At 41.1% G+C, this 23,841-nt stretch overlaps 1 protein-coding gene across 2 annotated transcripts in view; it reads left to right on the forward strand.

Annotated features, from left to right (window-relative positions):
• GMDS (GDP-mannose 4,6-dehydratase) overlaps positions 1–14,622 on the forward strand; it is a 337,377-nt gene extending 322,755 nt beyond the window's left edge. For both annotated transcript variants that reach the window (XM_070747167.1, XM_070747166.1), the window contains exons 10-11: positions 12,813–12,881; positions 14,078–14,622. In XM_070747167.1, coding sequence (XP_070603268.1) covers positions 12,813–12,881; positions 14,078–14,140 — 132 coding nt within the window. In that variant the 3' untranslated portion in view covers positions 14,141–14,622. The remainder of the gene's footprint in view (positions 1–12,812; positions 12,882–14,077) is intronic.
• Positions 14,623–23,841: the final 9,219 nt, after the last annotated feature.

A 23,841-nucleotide genomic window follows, 5' to 3' on the forward strand; every position in this document is an offset into this window, starting at 1 on the left:
TTATCATCTATTGAAAACTTCAGAATCCGGCATTTATCATTGACAAAGTGCAGTGTCATGGGAAGGGCGTTGGAGATTCATAAGACCATGGGGCTAAATTACCCCCAAAGTCAGGCAGGATAAAGCATGAAGGTGTATGGGGAATATTTTTTCAAATTCCAATAAATATGGGGATTAGAAATAGTATTAGATAAGTGAGCTGCTTCTTGCCAGGAACAGACATACGGCGTGTCAATTCATACTTCTTTTGAGCCACTTGGAAATCAGTTCAACTCAGAGTTGAAAAACCATAAAAGATTGACTGTCCAGAGGTGATAGGTAAGCTATACCAGAAAATAGAGAAGCAAACGAGACAACACTGCAGTCATGTAGAAAGTCTGGTTAGATGCCATCGTTCCAAACCAAGTGAAGCTATTGTGTCGGCATGCTTAAATGTTATTATGTCAACTCAGAATTGAATAAATATGAAGTCTATGAGAGAGGTGGAAAGCACTTATGTAATTATTTATTAAATATAAGTACAGTAGAACTTCTGTACGAACGCTTCTGACCACAACCAAATCAGGTTCTGCCCAAAAAATTCATAATTTTTTTCCCCGTGACCAATTTCCCCTTCTGCACCACTTTTTTGGTAAGCGCCAAATTTCCAAAATTAGTTTCAGATTACGACCAGATCGGTTTGCGACCAAAGTTATGGAACGAATTATGGTCAAGACCAGAGGTTCTACTATAGTCCTCAATTTACAATAGTTCATTTAGCGACAGTTCAAAGTTACAACAGCACTGAAAAATATGATTTATGACTGTTTTTCACAGTTTGCAACCTTTGTAGCATCCCCATGGTCATGTGATCAAAATTCAAATGCTACATTTATGACCGTTGCCATGTCCCAAGGTCACGTGATCATCTTTTACAACCTTTCGACAAGTCAATAACTGGATTACTAACTTATTAATTCCAATGATTCACTTAACAACTATGACAAGGAAGATCATAAAATGAGACAAAACTCATTTAACAAATGTCTCTTAACAACAGAGATTTGGGGCTCAATTGTGGTTGTAAGTCGAGGACTCCCTGTATGCTGTTTTGTTCTTGCTTTTTTTGCTTTGCTTTAGAATTTCAAATGAATCCTTCTGATACTTTAAATTTGCTGGTACTGCTATACCTGATGATAAAGGACTTACCGTATTTTTCAAATATAAGACACACTGGAGTAGAGGACACACCTTAGTTTTTGAGGAGGAAAATAGGGGGGGGAACTGTTTACCAGGTATAGTGGTACCTCTACTTAAGAATTTAATTCGTTCCGTGACCAGGTTCTTAAGAAGAAAGGTTTGTAAGAAGAAGCAATTTTTCCCATGGGAATCAATGTAAAAGCAAATAATGCGTGCAAACCTATTAGGAAAGAAATGAAATCTTGGAATTTGGGTGGGAGGAGGAGGAAGAAGAAGAGGAGGAAGAGGAGAGTCGCTGCCAAAGGAAGAAGGTGAGGTGAGGGAAAAAATCCAAAACTTTAAGGCTTAAAAAAAAAAAGGACTCTGAGACAGCGAGGAGGAGCACATGCCTCCCATACACCCAGTGCGATGCTGCCTCCCATACACTGCACCAGAGAGAGAAACCCAGGTGAGCGAGAGGGGGAACGCTACCGAAAGACTCCTCTGGCAGCCCAGAAAAGCCCAAGATGGCCGGGATTAAAGGGGGAATGGTAGGAAACTGGCCGGGCCTTTATGCTGCTCTCAAATTTCCTGGGAAATTTTTCCAGGCTCAGGTTGTTAAGTAGAAAATGGTTCTTAAGAAGAGGCAAAAAATATTGAACACCCGGTTCTTATCCAGAAAAGTTCTTAAGTAGAGGCATTCTTAAGTAGAGGTACCACTGTATCATCTGGTTGGCATCCTTAGTCTGGTCAGTTTCAGCTCATTATTTTATCCCCTGGTTAGGGCTTAAAAAAACTTCTTTGGAGGGAGTAGCAATGAAAAAGCCTGCAAGACAGGAAGATCCTTTGTACCTTGTTAGGTCTGGAAAATACGCTCCATAAAAAAACCATATTCAGAGTAAGAGACGCACCCAAATTTTCAGTCTCTTTCAGGGGAGAAAAAAGGTATGTCTTATTCTCCGAAAAATACGGTAGGTCTGCTTTACACCATACATTTTAATGAGAACAAATCACTACAAATTGATTTCACAGATCAGTTCCACGCAGTTAATATGTTTGAATAAATGAATGCATGAGAGAGAATAATGAGCAGACCCCAACTGCCAGAGGTTCTTTGTAGTGGTAAAATGGTTAATTGTTCTCATATGCCAGCTTCCAAAAAAAAGTGCTGAATTTAGAGAACAAAAATAAAGCTACGTTATGGAGACTTGAAATAAAAACTTATTGCTACAAAGCTCCACACTGAGAAGATTATCCCCCTAGAATATCTGTAAGGGGGAAAAAGGTTAAACCAACTTATGCCTCATCTATACTGGGAATACAAGTCTGATTTCAGAATCATTTTCCGTCTTCCCCCCACCCCCCACCCCTCCCTTCTGCTGTAAATGCAGAGAGGGAAAAACAGTATAATGGGCTAATCCGAACCCTGTTGAAATTAACATTGACTTTCGGCGTCTCTGGCTTAACCTTCCCCCAGGAGGGTTATCTCAATAACGAACCATTTTTGGCAAGGGAGGCAGTCAAATAATTTCGCCTGTATTTACATTGTCAGCCATGTGATTTGGTTGACATAAGCAGACCCGATAAGGCCTGCATATGCTTTATGTCCTTGTGTTGATTAACTCGTGCACTGTTTCCATTAAAGCAATTAAGCACCATATTACACAGCATGCAGGGCCCCCGCTCCGCCTGTTTTGTTCCATTTGCCCTTTTATCTCCATGGTCATTGTGCTTGTCAGAGCCCACGCTGATGGGTTCTTTCCCCCCACCACCACCACATACACACACCAGGTTGAGCTAAAGCATTGTTTTCACACTGATGGCATTTCTCTCGGTTCCCCCCGCCCGATAGACAATGCCACCAGCCCCAACTTCCTGGACAAACCAGACATTTGGCTGTTTTCTTCTCGTCTCTTATCACCCCCCTGTCACTGAAGCAGAGCTCTGGATTTAGCTTCATTTTGTGCTGATATCCTGCAGCACGGTGGGAAACGTTCAGCCACGGCAGTTCATTATCTTTATCATCAGGCTTTTTATTTATTTTTTTTTCTTTCTTTCTTTCTTTCTTTCTTTCTTTCTTTCTTTCTTCCTTCTTCTTTCTTTCTTCCTTCTTTCTTTTTCTTTCTTTCTCCCTTCCTTCCTTCTTCTTTCTTTCTTTCTTTTTTCTTTCTTTCTTTCTTCCTTCCTTCCTTCTTCTTTCTTTCTTTCTTTCCTTACGACTTTTTTGCTTTTTGAAGGCATTAGATGGAAGAATAACAAAAAGGTTTTTAATGGATTAGGGAGGAGACTTGGCGGAGGTTTCTTGGTCTGTGACTGACAGATTGTATCTTGGAAATGTTTTAATGGGTCTTATCCTAAGATGTGTTAAGTGTCAACAAACCATGAAAGCAATGGAGGACTTAAGAGCTCAGCACCTCTCAGGATCCACTCCTAGTAGAAGGCATTTCTTTCCCCCACGCTACGCTATGTTCAAAGTGATTTATTGGTGTGCTTTCAAAGGATGCAAATGCTCATTTGCTCACTTAAGGAGGTGGCCTGTTAATTGCAAGTGAAAGCACTTTTTACACATGAGTTCAGTTGAAAATGCACACATGGATTTCTCATTCTTCCTGACAATGCTGCCATATTAATAAAAACAACAATGGGCACTATTAGATGTGGTTCCAACTATTGGGGTTAATTAGTTTTGGCCACCTTTAGAAAAAATGTAGACGAGGAACCAAATTTACTAGATTCTTCTATGTTAACTTTGCTTTCCTACAAATACAAAGAAATTAAAGCTGAATGTAATTCATAGATGTGTCCCTCAAATTTATAAAGATAGCTAGCCTCAATTATTGTTAATGTTTGTCTTATAACTTAAACTGTATTGATGAAATTTGTAGTCCGCTATATCTGAAGAGAAAGTCCATCTTCCATTGCATTCTATACTGACTTTCTTGGTTTTCTCTTCATTGTATGCCATTAACTCCTCCTTCATATATTGGTTTTACAGTGTCACCATTCATTCATTCTGCATACCTGCCCGTGTCAACAAGTGATATTTTGAATTATACTTCTTGTTTTATCATACAGTCTTAACATACATTACAAATCATTTCTGATCCTAACTAATTTCACAGCATCATCTGCATGCAAAGTATAGAACTAATATAAGATTAACATCACCACCAGTATTCCTTAAATATTTATCATAAAAGCATTAAATAATAAAGGGGATATTTGCTTGCTTGCTTGCTTGCTTGCTTGCTTGCTTGCTTGCTTGCTTGCTTGCTTGCTTGCTTGCTTGCTTGCTTGCTTGCTTGCTTGCTTGCTTGCTTGCTTGCTTGCTTGCTTGCTTGCTTGCTTGCTTGCTTGCTTGCTTGCTTGCTTGCTTGCTTGCTTGCTTGCTTGCTTGCTTGCTTGCTTGCTTGCTTGCTTGCTTGCTTGCTTTCTACAGGTAGTTTACAAGAAAACATGAAACTTATAAAACAAAATTTAAAAATAAAGCAATAAAAGAAGAAGCCCCCCCCCCCCCAAAAAAATGGTAAAACCAAGAAGTAACATACCAAGTTCTTATATCCCCACTTACTGGTATTATAATTCTTCTTTAGTTTTTGCATTTCTTCTTACTACTATTCCCTTTGATGAAGTTTGTAGTCTGTAGAGGAACAGTAACTACATTTTCCAATTGACAGCACAAGTGTAATATATACACACATGTTAAGCAACTCACACAACCAGCAAACTTAGTTTAGCATTTTTCCAGTTAGAGCACATATATTTGCAGCATTACAATTTTTCAATGTGCATACATCGCTGCATTTGTTATTTTCTTCTTTCAATATCTTCCTGACATTTTAACTTCCTAACAATTTATTTCACAGCAACATTACAGCATATTAATGTCAACCCCATATAAATCCTACAATACTTTTTCTATCATTATATCACTTTATTTTAATCCTAAATCATTTCATTCAATTTTTCTTAATTCCACTCATTCTTCTAGAGTTTCTTATTGGTCCTTTCTAGCTGTTTATGAAACAATTATTTATTTGTGTAACAAATGCTACACATTTTCTCAGTATTTTGTAGTTTTAACCATTCTTTGTCTTTGTGTAGTCATCTTTTTTTTTTGGCCATATATACATTATACAATATATTTTATTCTCATCCTCCATCCTTTTTCCATAGTTGCATGTTTCATTTTGCTCTTCAAAAGTAGTATCTTTAGGTATTTTTTTCATGCTGGACTCTCTTCCTGAAGTCATGCTGAAGTAATTTCACACTAGTTCCCTTCAAGTTTCCTTTTCTTCCATGTCCATTTCTATAAAGATCCATTTTTGATACTATTAAATAATGATCTATCCCTTATTTAGAACCTTTTACAATGTATCTGTCAGATCCACATGTCCAGAGTTCAATTAACTGTTTTATTACTCAAACCCTCCTTGAGCAATCTTCTCAGATTGAAGTTTGCACCTTGAAGTTTGGATAATAGATAAGGTTCAATGGTATTCAATAGGGATCATACTTTGCCTTATTGTGCCCACATAGGAATTCCAGACTAATTTCCCATTTGACACCCCCCGCCCCCCTGCTTGGCTCAATAAGTCAGTCAGTCAGTCTCTTTCTAACCATATCCTTTACTAATACCTTAATCTTTTAACATACATAAGCCAATCATATTTTAATTCTTTTCTGTATGTAGATATCAATGGTGATATGTTTAAGTACACAAAATAAATTGGGAATTTTCTAAGCTGATGTCAAGTAGCCAAGATTCTAATTCATTCTTAGGCTTCCAAATAACCCACTTACTTTTGTACTTGTTATCCCCTATTCATTCAAATTACCTTATAACTTAGCTAATTTAACATTTTCTTCAGAATATTATTCTTTGTTTAACATTTTGATCTATCCTTGATTCTTCCCTTATTGACATCAATTATCAACAGCTTATGGATTCCTATTTTCAAAAGCAACCTAGATAACTCAATGTATACTTTCAGTCATAGGTTGTAATCCATTCAATCATAATCAAATCTACTGTACATCTTCATTTCTCTATATGGATTCATCAACTCATTCTTAAAGTTCAGGCCCTATTTTTCCACACTCATTCATTCAGTTGCATCCTTCTCTTCCTCATTGTCCCATAACCACACAAGTATAGTGTGTACCATAGGGGATTTTTTTCATTCCATTCATGTTTTTTACTATTTAAGTTTCTTATATACTACTCTTCAGATGAGCCCATAGATATTGACTATTATGACACTGGTCAGTCCATCAAAACTTTCAAGTAATGCTTTTCAATAAACTGGAAAAGATGTACAATAAATCACCAGCCTTAGTACAGTCTAACAATTGCAGCTTTTCATGCTAAAGGATAGACAATATTTGTTAATATGTCACAAGACAACAAAAGCTACTTTTACCCCAACACTTTCAGAATACAGATCTCTAATCTAGTGATTCCCTTGCAAACCAACATATTGCTATTCTCTTCCCATTTCCTAGCAGATACATAGGGCAGAAATACCATGGTTCTTCAACATATGAAACATTATTTTGTCATGAATCTAAATAGGTGATATCCTAGGCAAACCCAAATTTACTTACAATCCACAGTAAGCAAAGTAGGACCAAAAACCCCCACCCTTATTAAGATCCAAATAAGAGAGTGCTAGTCTTAAATAAATTATACTTAGAGGGGATTATAAAAAGTTAGAAGGAATATTTCTCAAATTCAGAATAAGTAAACACCAAAAAAAGTGTAATTCCATCTATCCTTCACATATTTCCGTGATGGTGCTATATTATTTTATTTGAAAGATTATGCTAATTTGAGAGATAAGCCCATTTAATTGTACATGACACAACATCTACATTTTGTAACTGTAACATGTACAATCATTGGTAACTGCAATTGATATGTAACTTGTTATATACATAACTTACACATGTAATTATCCAAGAAGCATTATCACATCCCATATAATAATACCCATGTTTAAAGGGAGAAAGACATCCAGTTAAATGCTACAGTACTGTTAACTACAGTAAATCCTCGATATATATTGGAATACAATGCTGAATACAAATTCTCTTCATTTTTTCTTTAAGCAGATAATGCTACTAGTTTTCTTAATTCCTAAATATAGTTACTATAGAAGAGAATATCTGTAGCTCAAGGTTGAATGGTGGAGATCTTTGTGCTCTCTGAGATTGTTTGCTTGCAGATGTTTCATTATCCAACTGGGTAATATAGTTGTTTGTTTGTTTGTTTGTTTGTTTGTTTGTTTGTTTGTTTGTTTGTTGGATTTGTATGCCGCCCCTCTCCGTGGACTCGGGGTAGCTCACAACATATCAATAAAAAACATAATATATAAAATACATCTAAATCCAATTAACATAAATAATTTATTTAAAATAGTCTTTAAAAGTTAAACATTTAAAAATCCTTCATTCAAATGCACATCACGAACATTCAATTCAATTCAATTTATTAGATTTATATGCCGCCCCTCTCCAAAGACTCGGGGCGGCTCACAACAACAATAAAAACAGTATAACAGAGGAACAAATCTAATAATAAAATTACATTAAAAAACCCCAACAATTTAAAAACCATACAACACATACATACCAAACATAAAACATGCTACACATTCAATGGCTAGAGGCTGGGTCTAGTGTCCCCAAGCCTGGCGGCATAAATAAGTTTTCAGATTCTTACGAAAGGCAAGGTGAGGGCAGTGCAAATCTCCGGGGAAACTGATTCCAGAGAGCTGGGGCCCCCACAGAGAAGGCTCTTCCCCTAGGACCCACCAAGCGACATTTCCTAGTTGACAGGACCTGGAGAAGGCCTACTCTGTAGGACCTAACCGAATGCTAGGATTCATGCAGCAGAAGATGGTCCCATAAGTAATCTGGTTTGATGCCATATATCATCCGTGAGAGAGAGCATGGGGTTTGCTGCCAATTAATAATATATAATATGTACAGTATACTAAATATATTAGCTTGCCATACCAGTTTTAATGGGAGTGTGGTTTCCTTGACTGATTGGATGGAGCATTGTTTTCTACTTGTTTATTTGTCTAGAGTTAATCCCTGCATATCTGAAATTGACTGAGTAAATTCAGTTACTCTGTATGTTTGGCTCTGCTGCTCTGTGAAATATAAATACATACTATCGTTAATTTCTCCCTTCTTTCTGTGTAGTATTTAAGATGTTCCTGCTTATGGGATTCCTACATTGCTTGCTCCAGGAATCACGGTTTAAAACAACCAAACAAAGCCTATTGTCTTTTCTTCTTCTTTTTAAACAATTCTAATAAGTTCCTGGCGTTGCACTATAAAGCTTTGTAAGATTTTGGTAAAGAAAATACATTGCTCAAAAAAAATAATAAAGGGAACACTTAAACCACACAATATAGCGCCAAGTCAATCAAGCTTCTGTGAAATCCAACTGTCCACTTAGGAAGCAACACTGATTGACAATCAATTTCACATGCTGTTGTGCACTTTCAACTTGGTACAGAACAAAGTATTCAATGAGAATATTTCATTCATTCAGATCTAGGATGTGTTATTTGAGTGTCCCCTTTATTTTTTTGAGCAGTATAGAATTGGACAATAATAAGTTGCAGAGTGGAAACAGATTATTCATCTAGAGAGCTAAAATAAAGGTGACGATGATACCCAGAAGCAGCGCTCAGGAAATAGAATATTTACATAGAAATTGTTTGCATTTTTCCCCATTGGTTTTCATTGCTTTTAAAGAAACATCCAGACCGCACGCTGCAGATAGTTCTTCAGTGCAAAGGAGTATGTATTTTCTAAAAAAGAATTGCCATGTGTTCATGTTGAATACATGTAATTGCGTGGCCTTTGACGCTTAAGCCTACGATTACTAAAAGGGAGGGGTGGGTGAAAAACGTCTCATTTGATCAACTCCTGCTTTCACCTATGAGAGATCATATCGCAGCTAAGTGAATTTAAGTCTGCGGGAGAGAGAATTGTACAGTTAAACAGCAACAATTTGGCTTTCAGCTCCTTCATCAAGAGTTTGCTTTTCCAGAAGCAGGAGCAAATTGTAATTCATATTTTCAATTTGCAGTGTAGATTTTTCTTTTATTTGACAGGACATTTTTTTAAAAAAAATAGGCAGGTAGACTCATTTTACTCTGTGTCATCATTAATATTATCAATATTGCATTTGTACACATACATTTACCATCTCTCTGCCTGCCTGTCTTGATTTCCTTCATTTTACCTAAAAGCTGTCTTGAAGACAGGATGACTGAAACCCTGCCACAGTGCACGGTGCAGGGTAGAATGTGTTTCTCCTCCCCTTCCTTGTATATTTTTACAGCCCAGTGGCAACAAAGAAAAAGAGCATTTATAGAAAAAACAAACAGTAACCTAGATTGTGCTTTGAACTCTTTGATTCCTGCAAGACTGCACTCCAGCAGAAGCGGGGGAAACAGCAGTGGCCATGTTTGACTTAGCCAATGGACTTTCGATCATTCTTTTGCTTGCTTTCTTTTTTTCATTTCCATTTTTCCAATATACATATCAATAAACATTTTTAACAGTACTGTGTCATATGTTTCATACGGTTATTTACTTTTATTTCTATACATCTTTATTTCTCTGTTCTAGCCAATTATACCACCTATTCCACAGCGCATAAAATTATGTTTCCTCTTTGTCTTTCATTTCCAACGTGAGCTTGTACATCTCTGCATATTCAAGTATTTTATGTATAATCTTTTCATCACTTGGTATATTTTTAAGTTTCCGATATTGAGCGTATACAATTGTTGCTGTCGTTGCTATTTGTAAAATGATGTACTGGAGCTGTTTATCTTTTTGTTAATGATTCCTAATAAGAATAGTTCAGATTTAAGTTCTATTTATACTGGAGCTATTTATCTTTTTGTTAATGATTCCTAATAGAATAGAATAGAATAGAATAGAATTTTTATTGGCCAAGTGTCATTGGACACACAAGGAATTTGTCTTGGTGCATATGCTTTCAGCGTACATAAAATAAAATATACATTTGTCACGAATCATGTGGTACAACACTTAATGATTGTCATAGGGGTCAAATAAGCAATGAAGAAGCAATATTAATAAAATTCTTAGGATATAAGCAACAAGTTACAGTCATACAGTCAACATGGGAGGAAATGGGTGAAAGGAATGATGAGAAAAAATAGTAGAATAGAAGTGCAGATTTAGTAGAAAGTCTGACAGTGTTGAGGGAATTATTTATTTAGTAGAGTGATGGCGTTCGGAAAAAAACTGTTCTTGTGTCTAGTTGTCTTGGTGTGCAGTGCTCTGTAGCGACGTTTTGAGGGTAGGAGTTGAAACAATTTGTGTCCAGGATGTGAGGGGTCAGTAAATATTTTCACAGCCCTCTTTTTGACTCGTGCAGTATACAGGTCCTCAATGGAAGGCAGGTTGGCAGCAATTGTTTTTTCTGCAGTTCTGATTATCCTCTGAAGTCTGTGTCAGTCCTGTTGGGTTGCAATAAGAATAGTTCAGGTTTAAGTTCTATTTGTTCTCCTATAATCTGTTGTAGCCATCTCTTTATCCGTTCCGAATACTTCTTCGCCTTTGGACATTGCCACCACATGTGCTAAAATTTTCCTTCCTTACTTTTGCATTTCCAGCAATCCGGTTTTATATTTATATACATTTTTGCCAATCTCGACCACGTTAAATACCACCTACGAAGCATTTTATGTTGTTTTTCTTTAAATGCAGTTGACAATGTTAATTTACAGTTCTTGTTCCATATTCTTTCCCATTCCTCTAAATTTATATTAAGGCCTATATTTTGTGCCCAGGCCATCATTGAACTTTTCACAATTTCCTCTGTTCCTTTTGCTTTCATGGGCTCAAAGTTCAAATCTGTCTAAGGCTGTAGGACCACAGCTTGGAGTAAGTCTCATTGAAGCCAATCATGCTTCCATGCGAGTACATAGTTAAGAAAACAAAAGATCTGGCACAGAGTTCCAGTCTTCCCCAGAAATAGTTTGTAGGCTCCAGTTCAGACTCTATCTGGAGGCTAAATAAGTAGATATCTCATTTCACTCAACAGCGTGAACAATGTAGCTGAGAAGGTTCTGCTGCCAGCTTTATTTTTAAGCTGCACTTATTAGAGAGCTGCAGTTTAGTTTTTCACTGCGTGAACTACTTGCAAAAATACAGCCCACAGGACTGCAATCCTTCCCATTTTATTTGCAAGTGATATGGTGAAGATTTTTTTTTTAAAAAAAAGTTCTCGCTGAGCCTAAAACTCAGCTGCAACCGATGGCTGTTGAACAGCTGGAATGTGCCATTTTCCATTACTAAAATTAATCTGCAAATGCAGTAATCCAATTGGCTTACAGTAAAGATGATCCTTTGGTGGCACTGTTGCATGAATGTAGATATACAGTGTTCCCTCGATTTTCGCGGGTTCGAACTTCGCGAAACGTCTATACCACGGTTTTTTTAAAATATTAATTAAAAAATTCTTTGTGGTTTTTTCCCTATACCATGGTTTTTCCCACCCGATGACGTCATATGTCATCGCCAAACTTTCATCCGCCTTTAATAAATATTTTTTTAATAAACTTTAATAAATAAACATTGTGAGTAATAATCTAAATGGTTGCTAAGGGAATGGGAAATTGCAGTTTAGGGTTTTAAAGTGTTAAGGGAGGGCTTGTGATACTGTTCATAGCCAAAAATAGTGTATTTACTTCCACATCTCTACTTCGCGGAAATTCGACTTTCGCGGGCAGTCTTGGAACACATCCCCTGCGAAAATTGAGGGAACACTGTACAGTCTTAGGCATTTTTATAAAAAAGGTTAAGATTTTCAAACACTTCTCTATAGATTTGAAATGAATGGCGACACTTTAAGCATTTGAATTATGCTGTTTTCCTTGTTCTGTCATTACTAATATTTGCAGGTAAAACTATAGATTTATAATGCCCAACTCCCAGCAATACTGTCAGTGATGAATATGAAATTCAGAATAATTCAATTATTTTTTTGTACATGGTGTATCTCAATTATGAAACATGCAACCGTCTGGCTGTGTTGATTGTGTGGATCTATCTGAAGAAAAACACAGTTTGGGGTTTGCTGTTTGATTTCTTTCTTAAATGTAAATTAAAGCAGGACAAAATCAAAGGACAGGGCATTGATTTGTAGTCGTGTGAAAACCAAACTTTGGCGTGTATGGTAACCTAAAATAAGCTTTTAAAAAAGAATATTTGATGATGTATGACAATTCATTACAAAACAATTCTTCAGTTGGTGCTGTAAAACTTGGAAAGATGGATTTCTAAGAATCCCTAGTCGATTTATTTATTGGGTAAATTGATATAATAATCTGTGGGTGATTACAACAATGGAACAAAATGATTTCTGTCAGTCTTTTGGTAATCCTCCTTCTGTATTTCAACATTCAACATAACCTGGAACTCTAGCTGAGACTTTCCTTTCATTTTGATAAAGAATCAGTGTTAGTTCTCTTTCTCTGTGTTTGTGTGTGTGAGAGAGACAGAGAGAGAGAGATTCAAGTTGATCTATGAAGAGTGACAAAAAACCACCCAAATTACCCTACAATGCCATTTGTTTCTTTATTTTCCCATAGGATTTTTTACAAGGCGATTGTACCAAAGCAAAGCAGAAACTCAACTGGAAACCTAGTGTCACTTTTGATGTAAGTTCTCTTTTTTTCTCTCTCCCTCTCCATATGTTTAACACTTTTTTCTTCTCCATATGCTTTACTAAAGACAACTTCTTAGGGAGGTGAAACAGTTTTAAATTTGTAAATATCTAATTCAAGGAAAACCCAAAGTGATCTTACAAAACAACAATTCAAGAACATATTGACAAGGCATTCAGCAATTCTCAAACTTTTACTGTGATGAGTCTAATCCAGTTGTTCTATCTAAGCAATCAGTGGATAGTAGCTGACCACAGGGATAAACATTTTGCAGATTAAAATGTATGTTCTACATTTTCCCAAGTACGTTTTATTCAGATTGAATGTTACAATATTGTGCTGCATTCCTAAAAAAGAAAGAAAGAAAGAAACTCGGCCCTGAAAGGAAAGCGAAAGGGTATAATTCAACAAATGAAAAACAAATGTATATTCACGGGAAGCAGTTATCGGTCCAATTTTTTAAAATTTATTTTTGGTGTTTGCAGCCAACGATCCAAATTTTACCGACTGTGGTGGTAAAAAAAGGATCTTAATCTAGCTACTGCCCTTTAAAGTAAGTGCCAAACCTACAATATAACTACAGTGTTCCCTCAATTTTCGCAGGTTCGAACTTTGCAAAAAGTCTATACCACGGTTTTTCAAAAATATTAATTAAAAAATACTTTGCTGTTTTTCCCCCTATACCACGGTTTTTCTCGCCCGATTATGTCATATGTCATCGCCAAACATTCGTCCGCCTTTAATAAATATTTTTTTTAAATAAACTTTAATAAATAAACATGGTGAGTAATAATCTAAATGGTTGCTAAGGGAATGGGAAATTGTAATTTAGGGGTTTAAAGGGAAGGTTTGTGATACTGTTCATAGCCAAAAATAGTGTATTTACTTCCGCATCTCTACTTCGCGGAAATTCGACTTTTGCGGGTGGTCTCAGAACACTTCCCCCACGAAAATCGAGGGAACTCTGTATATCTCTAATTCTCACCCTATGGATTTTATGAATACCTTTCAGAAAGCATTTGGGGTTGCAATCCAATTAGGGGAAGAAGAAAAAAATAAGTAGAGTGATTGTGGGAGGTTAAAGAGGTTACAGATTTAATAGGCTTACTCTAAATAGTGAGTTAGGCCATACCTTAGTCTGAATAGAGAATCTAACACTTGTTTATGTATGTGTCTTTCTCTTCTCACAGGAGCTGGTGAATGAGATGGTGAAAGCAGATGTGGAACTGATGAGAAATAACCCCAATGCATGAATCTGCCCCTCTTACTCTACTTCAGAAGTCGTCAAACTTGGCAACTTTAAGACTTGTGGACTTCAACTCCCAGAATTCTCCAGCCAGCATAGGGAGTTGAAGTCCACAAGTCTTAAAGTTGCCAAGTTTGGGGACCTTTGCTCTACTTGCTCCATCAATTTTAACTGAAGCTGTGGGCATGAAACCTAATGACAAGTCATCCAGAAGATGTTATTGGATGTTGGTGGGGCTGGAGATGCTAAGCTTCTATGATGTTAGATGATTTGTTTCTGCCATTTTATTTCCTTCAATTTTACGCAATGGATCACTTCTCTTTTTTTCTTTTCTTTTTTAAAAAAAAATTAGAATCCTGCATCATGCTTTTTAAAAATTCCTTTCTGAGGGGGAGTTGGACGCAGAGAGGATTGTTTGCAGTATATAATCAAAATTGTAATTTTCAGGACATTTCCTTTTGATATATATATATTAAAAATATTTCCATATATGGGTATGTAATGCTTTCTCCATTTTGAATGGGAAGTTGGAACCAAAAATACAGGCAAAATTGTATATTTTCTACAAAGTTAGGATAGGTCTTTCTGCAACACAGCCTTGAAGAAAAACAAGTCGTGCAACACATTCATTATTGCCCCAATATATTCAGACTAAATTCATATTAATACTCATTCAGGGCAAAGTTTGATGTAAAATGTAGCATACATCAACCATACCCAGATTGCATACAGTTTAAGCATCTATATAGACAAAGAGGAATTACAGAGGTTCCAGTTATAGTGGTTTATTCAGTGCTACTTTTAAAGTGGAGACTTTGGAATGTTACAGGTTATTTAATACAGTATTGGTTATTTGTTCCGAATTTATTTGCTCAAGGAGCAAAGAAACATGAACAGGGAATTTGCTTTCCCCAACTAAGCTCATTGCTTTCCTGAAAAGTTTGCCCTTCCTGCAAGTTGTGCAGAGTAGGGAAATGTAAGGCAATTAGCACCTCATTATTGTACATCTACATACATACTATTGCTGTACACACCCCATTCTGTTTCTGCTTGTTATGGGTAGCCATGTAGGAGCCTAAAATCCACTACAAAGATGGCCTTAAGAATATTTTTTTTAAGGAGAGAGAAATCCAAAGTTCAAAACAAATGAATGTTGTTCACTTTTTGTGTGTGCAAATGCGTCCAATTTATGGGAAAGTTGGGGGGGGGTCCACAATTGGGACCAGATGTTTCTGCAATGCAGGGAGGGGTAGGGGAGGTCTCACTCTCCCTGCAGGTGGAAAGGAAGGAGACCCCCGAGCAGAACCAGGGCTCCAGGTTTGGTCAGCTAGACCACTCTTGCCAGGGGGAGGGCTTGTTCCTCTTCCAGAGCCTGCTTGGCCTTTTGGAGCATTTTTGTCTTCACCTTGCAGAAAGGCTCAAGCTCTGCGGGCCTGAGAACCTCAGGGATTCCTTGCAAAAATCTCAGGGATTCCTAAGAAAAGTTGCCAAGGTTGGGAAACACTGATATAAGGGATAGAAAAGATAGAAGAGAAGATATAGGGGAGACTATAGGACAGGGGAGGGAAGGCACTCTGCTGATCACCCGGCTGCCAGCAGTTTGGCAGATCGAATCTCACCAGGCTCAAGATTGACTCAGCCTTCCATCTTTCCAAGGTAGATTATTGGGAGCAATAGGCTGACTCTGCAAACGCTTAGAGAGGGCTGTGAAGCGGTACATCCCTCTAAATGCTATTGCTCTTGCCCATGGGGGCTCAGGAAGCTACCATATCATGGCTGGGAAGGGTTGCAACCTCGGCCGTCGGGGGGGGGGGGGGTGCCAAAACGATACGCACCCCCGCCAGACACGGCGACCCTCCCCCGGGCCCCACCCCAAAGGAACACGCGGGGGAGGAGAGGCTCTGGCCCGGGGATCAGTTGGTGGGATGCTCCCGGCCCGCCCGAGGAGGAACAGTTTGTTCCTCGGGTGCTTTTAAGTGGGGCCGCTCTTTGGAAGGCGGAAGGCGAGGAAGGGCCGTCTTGCGCAACCCAGAAGTACCATCAATGTCCCCAAAGTCTTTCTAGCCCCCCCCCCCTCTCCTCTGAATTGCGGAGTCCTCCCGGGGAGTCCTTGCCTGGCCGGGGAGTCCTCCGACCGCCTGCCTTCTTCTTCCAAGCGCCCCTCTTCCCCGGCCTAGCTAGGGTCTCTCGCTTTCGGGGTTGGAAGGATCCCCCTCGCCCCCCTCCGCCGCCCGGGCTTTGAATGCAGGTTAAAGGAGGGGGAGGCGGATGGAACAGATACACAGAGAGATACACACACACGGACACCCATACAAACGGACACAGAGACAGACACTCACGGACATAGACAGACAGACACACACACATACACACATACAAACGTACACACGCGCATGCTCATACACACGGACACAGAGAAACACACGGACATACACACACACATCGACGGACACGGACACGCTTCCTGTGGAAGAACGCCCCCCCCCCAAGCGGTATTCCTCAAACAGCGCTCCTTTCCTGACGCCCTTGGACTACAGGTCCCATCAATCGCAGCGACCGTTGTGGGCGATGACGGTTCCCCAACCCTCTGCGGAGCGGGGAAAGAGGCACAGCCGCCCTACCAGAGTCCTGGAAACCGGAGGAGGAGGGGGGAGTAAAGCGGCTGCTGCTATGGCTCCCCCCCCCCGAAAAAAAAAAATAAAACCACAAAGACAGGAGGAAAAACTCGCTTCGGTTTAAGTCGGAGCTTCGAAATAACAGAGCAGCCGGGCTTTTTGTCCTTGCTAAGCATGAAAAAAGAGACTTGCGGTATTGTGACAAATATTGAGAGGCACAAGTGGCGGTTTTCTTCTCTGCGTTTGCCCGACCTCTCTCTCTCTCTCTCACACACACACACACACACACACACTCGTTCATTCTTTCTCTCTCTCTTTCTCTCATTCTTTCATTCTCTATTTTCTCTCACACACTTTTATTCTCCCTCTCTCTTTCATTCTGTCATTCTCTCATTCTGTCATTCTCTCTCTCTTTCATTCTCTCCCTCCCTCTCTCTCTCTCACACACGCACACTCGTTCATTTCCCCCCTTTCTCATTCTTTCTCATTGTCCACTTCTCTCTTTCATTGTCTCTTTCATTCAATCTCTCATTCTCCCTCTTTCATTCCCTCTTTCTCTTTCTTTTTCTCTCTCATTCTCTCTCTCTGTCTCTCTCTCAAACAAACACACGCGCGCACACACACACAATACACACAGACAAAACACACACAAACGCAGATACACACAGAGAGAGAGACCCGTCCCTCTCTGCTCGTACCCCCCCCCCCGCCCTTGTCCAGAGACTCTCGGCTTAGCGCTGCCCGGGAGACTTACCGTATCATTTTTAAAGGGCGACATTCGACACCTGCCCGCTCGCCCTCAAACCTAAACTGAAACTAATAGGTGATTAGGAAGGAGTCTGGAGGCCCCCAGGACGGACGGGTGAGACGGATGGATTTGTCAGAAGAATGAGATTTAACCTTTGCCGGCCGCCTCCTTCGCCCTGCTCGGAAAGACAAACGAAAGGCGGCCCCGCAGACGAGCGCGGGAGGGTTTTTAACTTTTAAAAGCAGGCTTCGGATCCTGGAAGGAAGGAAAAGAAAGGAAGAGGGAAGGAAGGAAGAAGGAAGGAAAAGAAAAAAGGAAGGAAGGAAGGAAAAAAGAAGGAAGGAAGGAAAAGAAGGAAGGAAGGAAGAAGGAAGGAAAAGGAAGAAGGAAGGAAGAAGGAAAAGAAAGTAAAAAGGAGGAAGGGAGGAAGGAAGGAAGAAGGAAGGGAAAGAAAGAAAGAAAGGAGGAAGGGAGGGAGGGAGGAAGGGAAACAAAGAAGAAAGGAAGGGAAAGAAAGAAGAGGAAGGAAGGAAGGAAGGAAGGAAGGAAGGAAGGAAGGAAGGAAGGAAGGAAGGAAGGAAGGAACCGATTTTCCTAGCGAACGCCTTGCTGTCTTTAGGAATCTGCCAAGACTCTCGTTTCAACAGGCAGAGCCAGAGTCCCTTCACCCCAAGCCCAACTCACGCCCTCTCTCCGGATTCCGCCCGGGGCCAAGTGTTGGCATCACTGAGCGGACTCCGCTCCATGCCCCGGGCGCTGCGGAAAAGGCCCGGTTCCTGCCCTTCTCTTCTTCTCACCCGCGCTTGTGAGCTAAAACAAAGCCGGTTAAAGGGGCCCTTAATCCCCGTTACCTTCTCCGCAGGAGTGGGCAGGAGTTCCCGAGGTGGGCAGAAATACCCGCTTCCTAAAAAAAAAAAAAACGGCAGGTCGTCGGTTTCCAGACACAACAGAGCCGCAAAGAGACCGACATCGCTGAGTTTGGACTTGGGGCGCCGCGAAAGCCAAACCGGAGCAAACGCGAGACCCTGGGCAGCCGTGTGGGAGGGGCAGCGAGCGGCCAGTGGAAGGGTGAAAGGGGATCCAGAGGTTGTCCTAGTTTGGTTCGAGGCTGCATTGCGGTCGCAAAGGAGAGAGAGAGAGAGAGTGAGAGAGAGAAAAAATATGAAAAGAAGGAAAGAAGGAGGAAGGAAAGAAAAGAAAGAAGGAAGGAAGGAAATAAAAGGAAGGAAAGAAATAATAATGAAGGAAGGAACGAAATAAAGATCAAGGAAAGAAGGAAGAAGGAAAGAAAGAAGGAAAAAGAAGGAAGGAAGGAAAGAAAAAAGAAAGAAAGGAAAGAAAGAAAGAAAAGAAAGAAAGACTTATGTACTTCTGCCGCTCTTTTCTAAGAAGGCGTTTCCAAGCATAGAGGTGTCATCAGTGGAGAATTGGTTTATAGTTTAGCAATGGCTGAGAATGCAGCGGAAAGTGAATTTTGAATTCAACGTTCGTGTGTCTACAACCCCCTTTAGCCTTATATTGCGGCTCACCTCATCCAATTGGCTAAAACAAATTAAACTACAGAAACAGAAAGCAGAATATCTAAGAGAACACCGAGATGAGCCTCAGCTAACTTTGCAATACAGTGGTACCTCGAGATACGAGTTTAATTCGTTCCGGACCTGGGCTCTTAAGTCGAGCAGCTCTTATCTCGAACGACTTTTCCCCATAGGAATTAATGTAAATAATTTTAATTGGTTCCAGCCCTCAAAAAACTCACAAAGTTAGTCTAAATTATGCAGAAAGACATGTTTTTAATGAAGAAATGTACATGTACATATAAATGAATAATGAAGTTTCTTTCACTTAACTTGTAAACTTTCTTAAACTTTTAAATTTACATATGTTCAACTTCTCTGCCACCCAATCCTGTAGGACAGAGGTCCCCAACCCTTTTTGCACCAGGGACCGGCTTTAAGCGATCAAGAGAGGAATGGGTGAATGAATGGACGGAGGGTGGGAAGGAAGGAAAGAGGGAAGGGACAGGAACAGAGGAAGGAAGGAAGGAAACTTATGAAAGGGGAGAGTAAGAGAGGAATGAGTGAAGGGAGGGAGGGAAGAAGGTGGGAAGGAGAAAGAAAAGAAGAAATAGAGGAAGGGAAGGTAAAAGAGAGAAAGAAAAAGAGCAAGAAAGAAAGAAAGAAAGAAAGAAAGAAAGAAAGGGGGAAGGGACAGGAACAGAGGAAGGAAGCAAGGAAACTTATGAAAGGGGAGAGTAAGAGAGGAATGAGTGAAGGGAGGGAGGGAGGGAAGAAGGTGGGAAGGAGAAAGAAAAGAAGAAATAGAGGAAGGGAAGGTAAAAGAGAGAAAGAAAAAGAGCAAGAAAGAAAGCTGCAAGCACCCCCCCAGCCCCCCAGGCCGGCTGCAACCTTTTAAAACACGCGCGCCGCTTCGCAGCTGTCTCCTGAAGCCGAACGCGGAAGTTAGCGTTTGGCTTCAGGAGACAGCTCCTTGGCGCTTGTATCTCGAATTTGGGCTTGTAAGTAGAACAAAAATATCTCTCCCCTCCCAGCTCTTATCTCGAGTTGCTCTTAAGTAGAGCAGCTCTTATGTCGGGGTTCCACTGTATAGGAATTTATTTGTTTTTGTTTGGGTTTTTTTGCTTTAAACTTCAAACTTGGCATTCAGTTTTATGATTTCTCTGAAGTTTCCACCTTTTTTTCTCCGTTGGTCTGTCCAGTTGCAATTCTCCGTGTCAAATTATCCAGATCAATAAATTTACTTTTAGCTAAACTTATTATTATTATTATTATTATTATTATTATTATTATTATTAGTAGTAGTAGTAGTAGTAGTAGTAGTAGTAGTAGTAGTATTGGTATTAGTATTAGTATTGTTGTTGTTGTTGATATTATTATTATTATTATTATTATTATTATTATTATTATTATTCCCTAACAGGTAATCTTGGGCAGTGGGTTTTTAAAAAATTTTTAGAGAACTGTCCTCGATTAAACAACGGATTTAATATTTCCGCATTGGATCTAACGTATTACCCCCACCAACATCTACACTAATTAATATACTGTACTCAGGTTTATCTCAACCGCGCCATTGTAAGTAAATTGCATTGGGAAGCGTGCACAGGATCGCAAACATCAAAGCAAGAATTTAGAGATACGAGCAAAGAAAAGTCACAACCATGCCAGGCATGTGAATATTTTGACCCCCTTCTCTGCAGCCACCTATAGGCGAATTCTACGTTGCCGGGGTCCTTCCTATATCTCCTTTCCAACTGTGTATTTCGGTTAACTTTACACCCCCCTTAGATCTATCAACTGATACTTTCTTGGGATTTATTCTCAAATTAGAAACTACACTGCTCAAAAAAATAAAGGGAACACTTAAAAAAACAGAATATAACTTCAAGGAAATCAAACTTCTGTGAGATCAAACTGTCCACTTAGGAAGCAACACTGATTGACAGTCAATTTTACATGCTTTTGTGCAAATGGAATAGTTGTCATTCAGATCTAGGGTGTGTTATTTGAGTGTCCCCTTTATTTTTTTGAGCAGTGTACAAAAAAGGGCTGTGATTTCGATCCACTTTTGCGGATCCCAGAGGACGCAGATCCCAACCTCCATGTCCCCAGGGGAAGAAAATGCCACTTAGGATGCTTCTGAGTCTCTCTAAACGCCCCTCTAAACCCCCCCCCCCCAAAAAAAACCACTAAGGTAGTGGGAAACATGGAGAGGTCTTTAGCTTCTGCTACCTTAAACCCATCTTCAGGCTTCCTTGGGCGCATCGGAGCCTCGAATCGGAGTGGGCTTTCCTGGCAGGAGGTGGAGACCGGAAAAGGCAGAATTGTGCCAATTTAAAAAGAAGGGGGGGGAGCCAGAGGGGGGGGAGGATGGGGCTTTCTTCGGGTCAGTCGCCCCACGCATCAAGCGCGGCTCTCGGCCCGCCCCGACCGCCTCCCGCGGAGCCAAAGGTGAAAGGCTCCAGCAGGTAAAGGCTGCTCCGGGCCCCACAAGCGGCTCCTTTCTGCCCACCCAAGTTGAAACGAATCCGTTTGTTAAAAGAGGGGGGGCAGTGGATGGAGAAGGAGGAGAACTCTCCCCCCTCCCTCGGAAAGGCGCTTGGCGGTCAAAGAAAGGAGGAAAAAGTTCGCCTGCGCTTCTCGCTCGCCTCCCACGCCAGGCCTGCGAATTCCTCCCTTGGATACTTCGCGTTGCAGGCGCGCAAGAACCCCAGGAAGAAGGGCCTCCCGTCGGCAGAAATAGAAAAAGAAAGAAAGAAAGAAAGAAAAAAGAAAAAAGAAAGAAAGAGGGAGGGAGCAGGAAGAAGCACGCAGTGGTTTGGACAGGTCTTCAGCTTTCCTGGAAGGCCAGGGTGCAAGCAAGCGGGCTTTGAAAGAGGCGGTTGTGGGCAGTTCCCGGGCCTTGTCCTCTCCGGAGCCCGTTTCCCTTGTTGCTTAGTAGCCACTAACTCAATTTGATAGCAAATAGCTATTGGGTTTTGGAAAAGACAAAAAGAAAAGGAGGGAGGAGGAGAAGGAGGAGGAGGAAGAAGGAAGGAAGGAAAGGAAGGAAAGGAAGGAAAGGAAGGAAAGGAAGGAAAGGAAGGAAATAAAGAAAGAGAAAGAAAGAAAAAGAAAGGAAGAAGGAAGGAAGGAAGGAAAGAAGGAAAGAAGGAAAGAGAAAGGAAGGAAGGAAGGAAGGAAGGAAGAAGGAAGGAAGGAAGGAAGGAAAGAAAGAAAGAGAGAGAAAGAAAGAAAGAAGGAAAGAAAGAAAGTGAAAGGAAGAAGGAAAGAAAGAGAAAGGAAGGAAGGAGGGAGGAAGAAAGGAAAGAAAGAAGAAAAAAGAAAGGGAAGGGAAGAGAAAATAAAAGAAATATTGGGCAGAGCGAGGGTGAAGAGCGGGCATCGAAAGAAGAGGGGGGCGGGGTCGGTTGGGACAAACCGACACAGCATGAGCGACTAGGGAATGGTCCCAGCCACTAGGTTCGAGGTCTGAGGACACGCGTCCAAAAGAGCCCCTGAAGCAAGTTTTGAGCACCCTATAAGTGGCCAAACTCGTGGGCAGCCCCGGGACCCTTTCCTGGAATTGGCCCGTGCTTGCAGGGGAATTGCCCTGAAAATGACTTCTGTGGCCCGCAGCTAATGCGACGTTTGTGGGTTTTTAAACTTCTTGAATTCCCTCCCCCCCCAAAAAAATTTTTTTTCACTTGGGTATTAAATCTGCATTTCAGACTACAGACTCAGCACACGCTAAACAAGCCGCTTGGGTTCACACGACGTGGAAGATTCTCAACGACCTGGTTGAGCGCGCGGTTTGGCCTGCGCGAAGGGCTTCCCTTCCCCAGGCCAAAGAAAGCGGTTCAAGGCCTCCAGACAGGACAGGGCGACCCTCCAGGAGCTCTTTGGCCTTCTTTCCCCCCTCCTCAATTGGGGCTAAATGCCGTCCCGTGGGGGGGGGACGAGAGGGGGGAAAAAAACAACGAAACTTTTTTGAGAACGCAAACCCTCTTTAATAGCAAGGGGGTGACTCCAGTTGGCTGCTGTTCCCTCCTTCGCACGTCGAAAGCTGCTTTCGGTTTTCCGACCTCGCCAATTCTGTGGCTGCGTTTTGCGCGCCTTGGCCGGGGAGAAAGACCCCTGAAGGGGGGGGAGGCAAGAAGGGGGGCCATTCCCCAAGACCCCCCCCCCGGGAGAAGGCTGTGCCGTTCTAGGCCATTCAGGCGCCCAATGATCTCCCTCCCACCCAATCCCCTCTCCCCAGTTGCCTCGTTTTCCTGCACCAACCTTTCCTCTCGGGATTCTCGCTGGGATTCTTGGGGAGGCTTTTCCTCTTCGCGTGCTTCGGCTGCCTAAGAGATGCGGGGAGGAACCCACCCACCCCTCCCCGCACGGCGACCTACGGGGGAACCCAACCAGAATAACCTGTTTCTTGTGGCAGACCCGTTGTTAGGCATTTCTTTTCCACGGCGCCCAAACCCGCGTACGTGCCTGAGTTCAATCACCCTTCAGAGGTTCTGGAGAAAAGACTGGGCTGAAGGAAGGCGTTGAAGAGGTTGGGGAGGCTAAGGAACCCCAAGGTCCCCTCGTCTTGGCTGAGCCAGGAGATTCTGGGCCTCCCGAAGACCTTTCTTCGGGTGCAGACCCCGCTCGCTCTCCCCCCTCCTTTGGCCAGGGAGACCCCCGCATCCCGGAGTGGGATCGAATCTTTTCCAAGCAAATCCTTGGCACTTATTCGGTTCTGCGGTCTTTGGATGCGGTTGAAAGTTCAGAGTCTGCTTTTTAATCTGCCTGAGGTCTTCTTTCTCTCTTCCTGTCTATCTCGCCTCCCCCACCAACCCCGGATCCT

Source organism: Erythrolamprus reginae, chromosome 3 (genome assembly GCF_031021105.1).
Source record: "Erythrolamprus reginae isolate rEryReg1 chromosome 3, rEryReg1.hap1, whole genome shotgun sequence".
NCBI classification, from domain to species: Eukaryota; Metazoa; Chordata; class Lepidosauria; order Squamata; family Dipsadidae; genus Erythrolamprus; species Erythrolamprus reginae.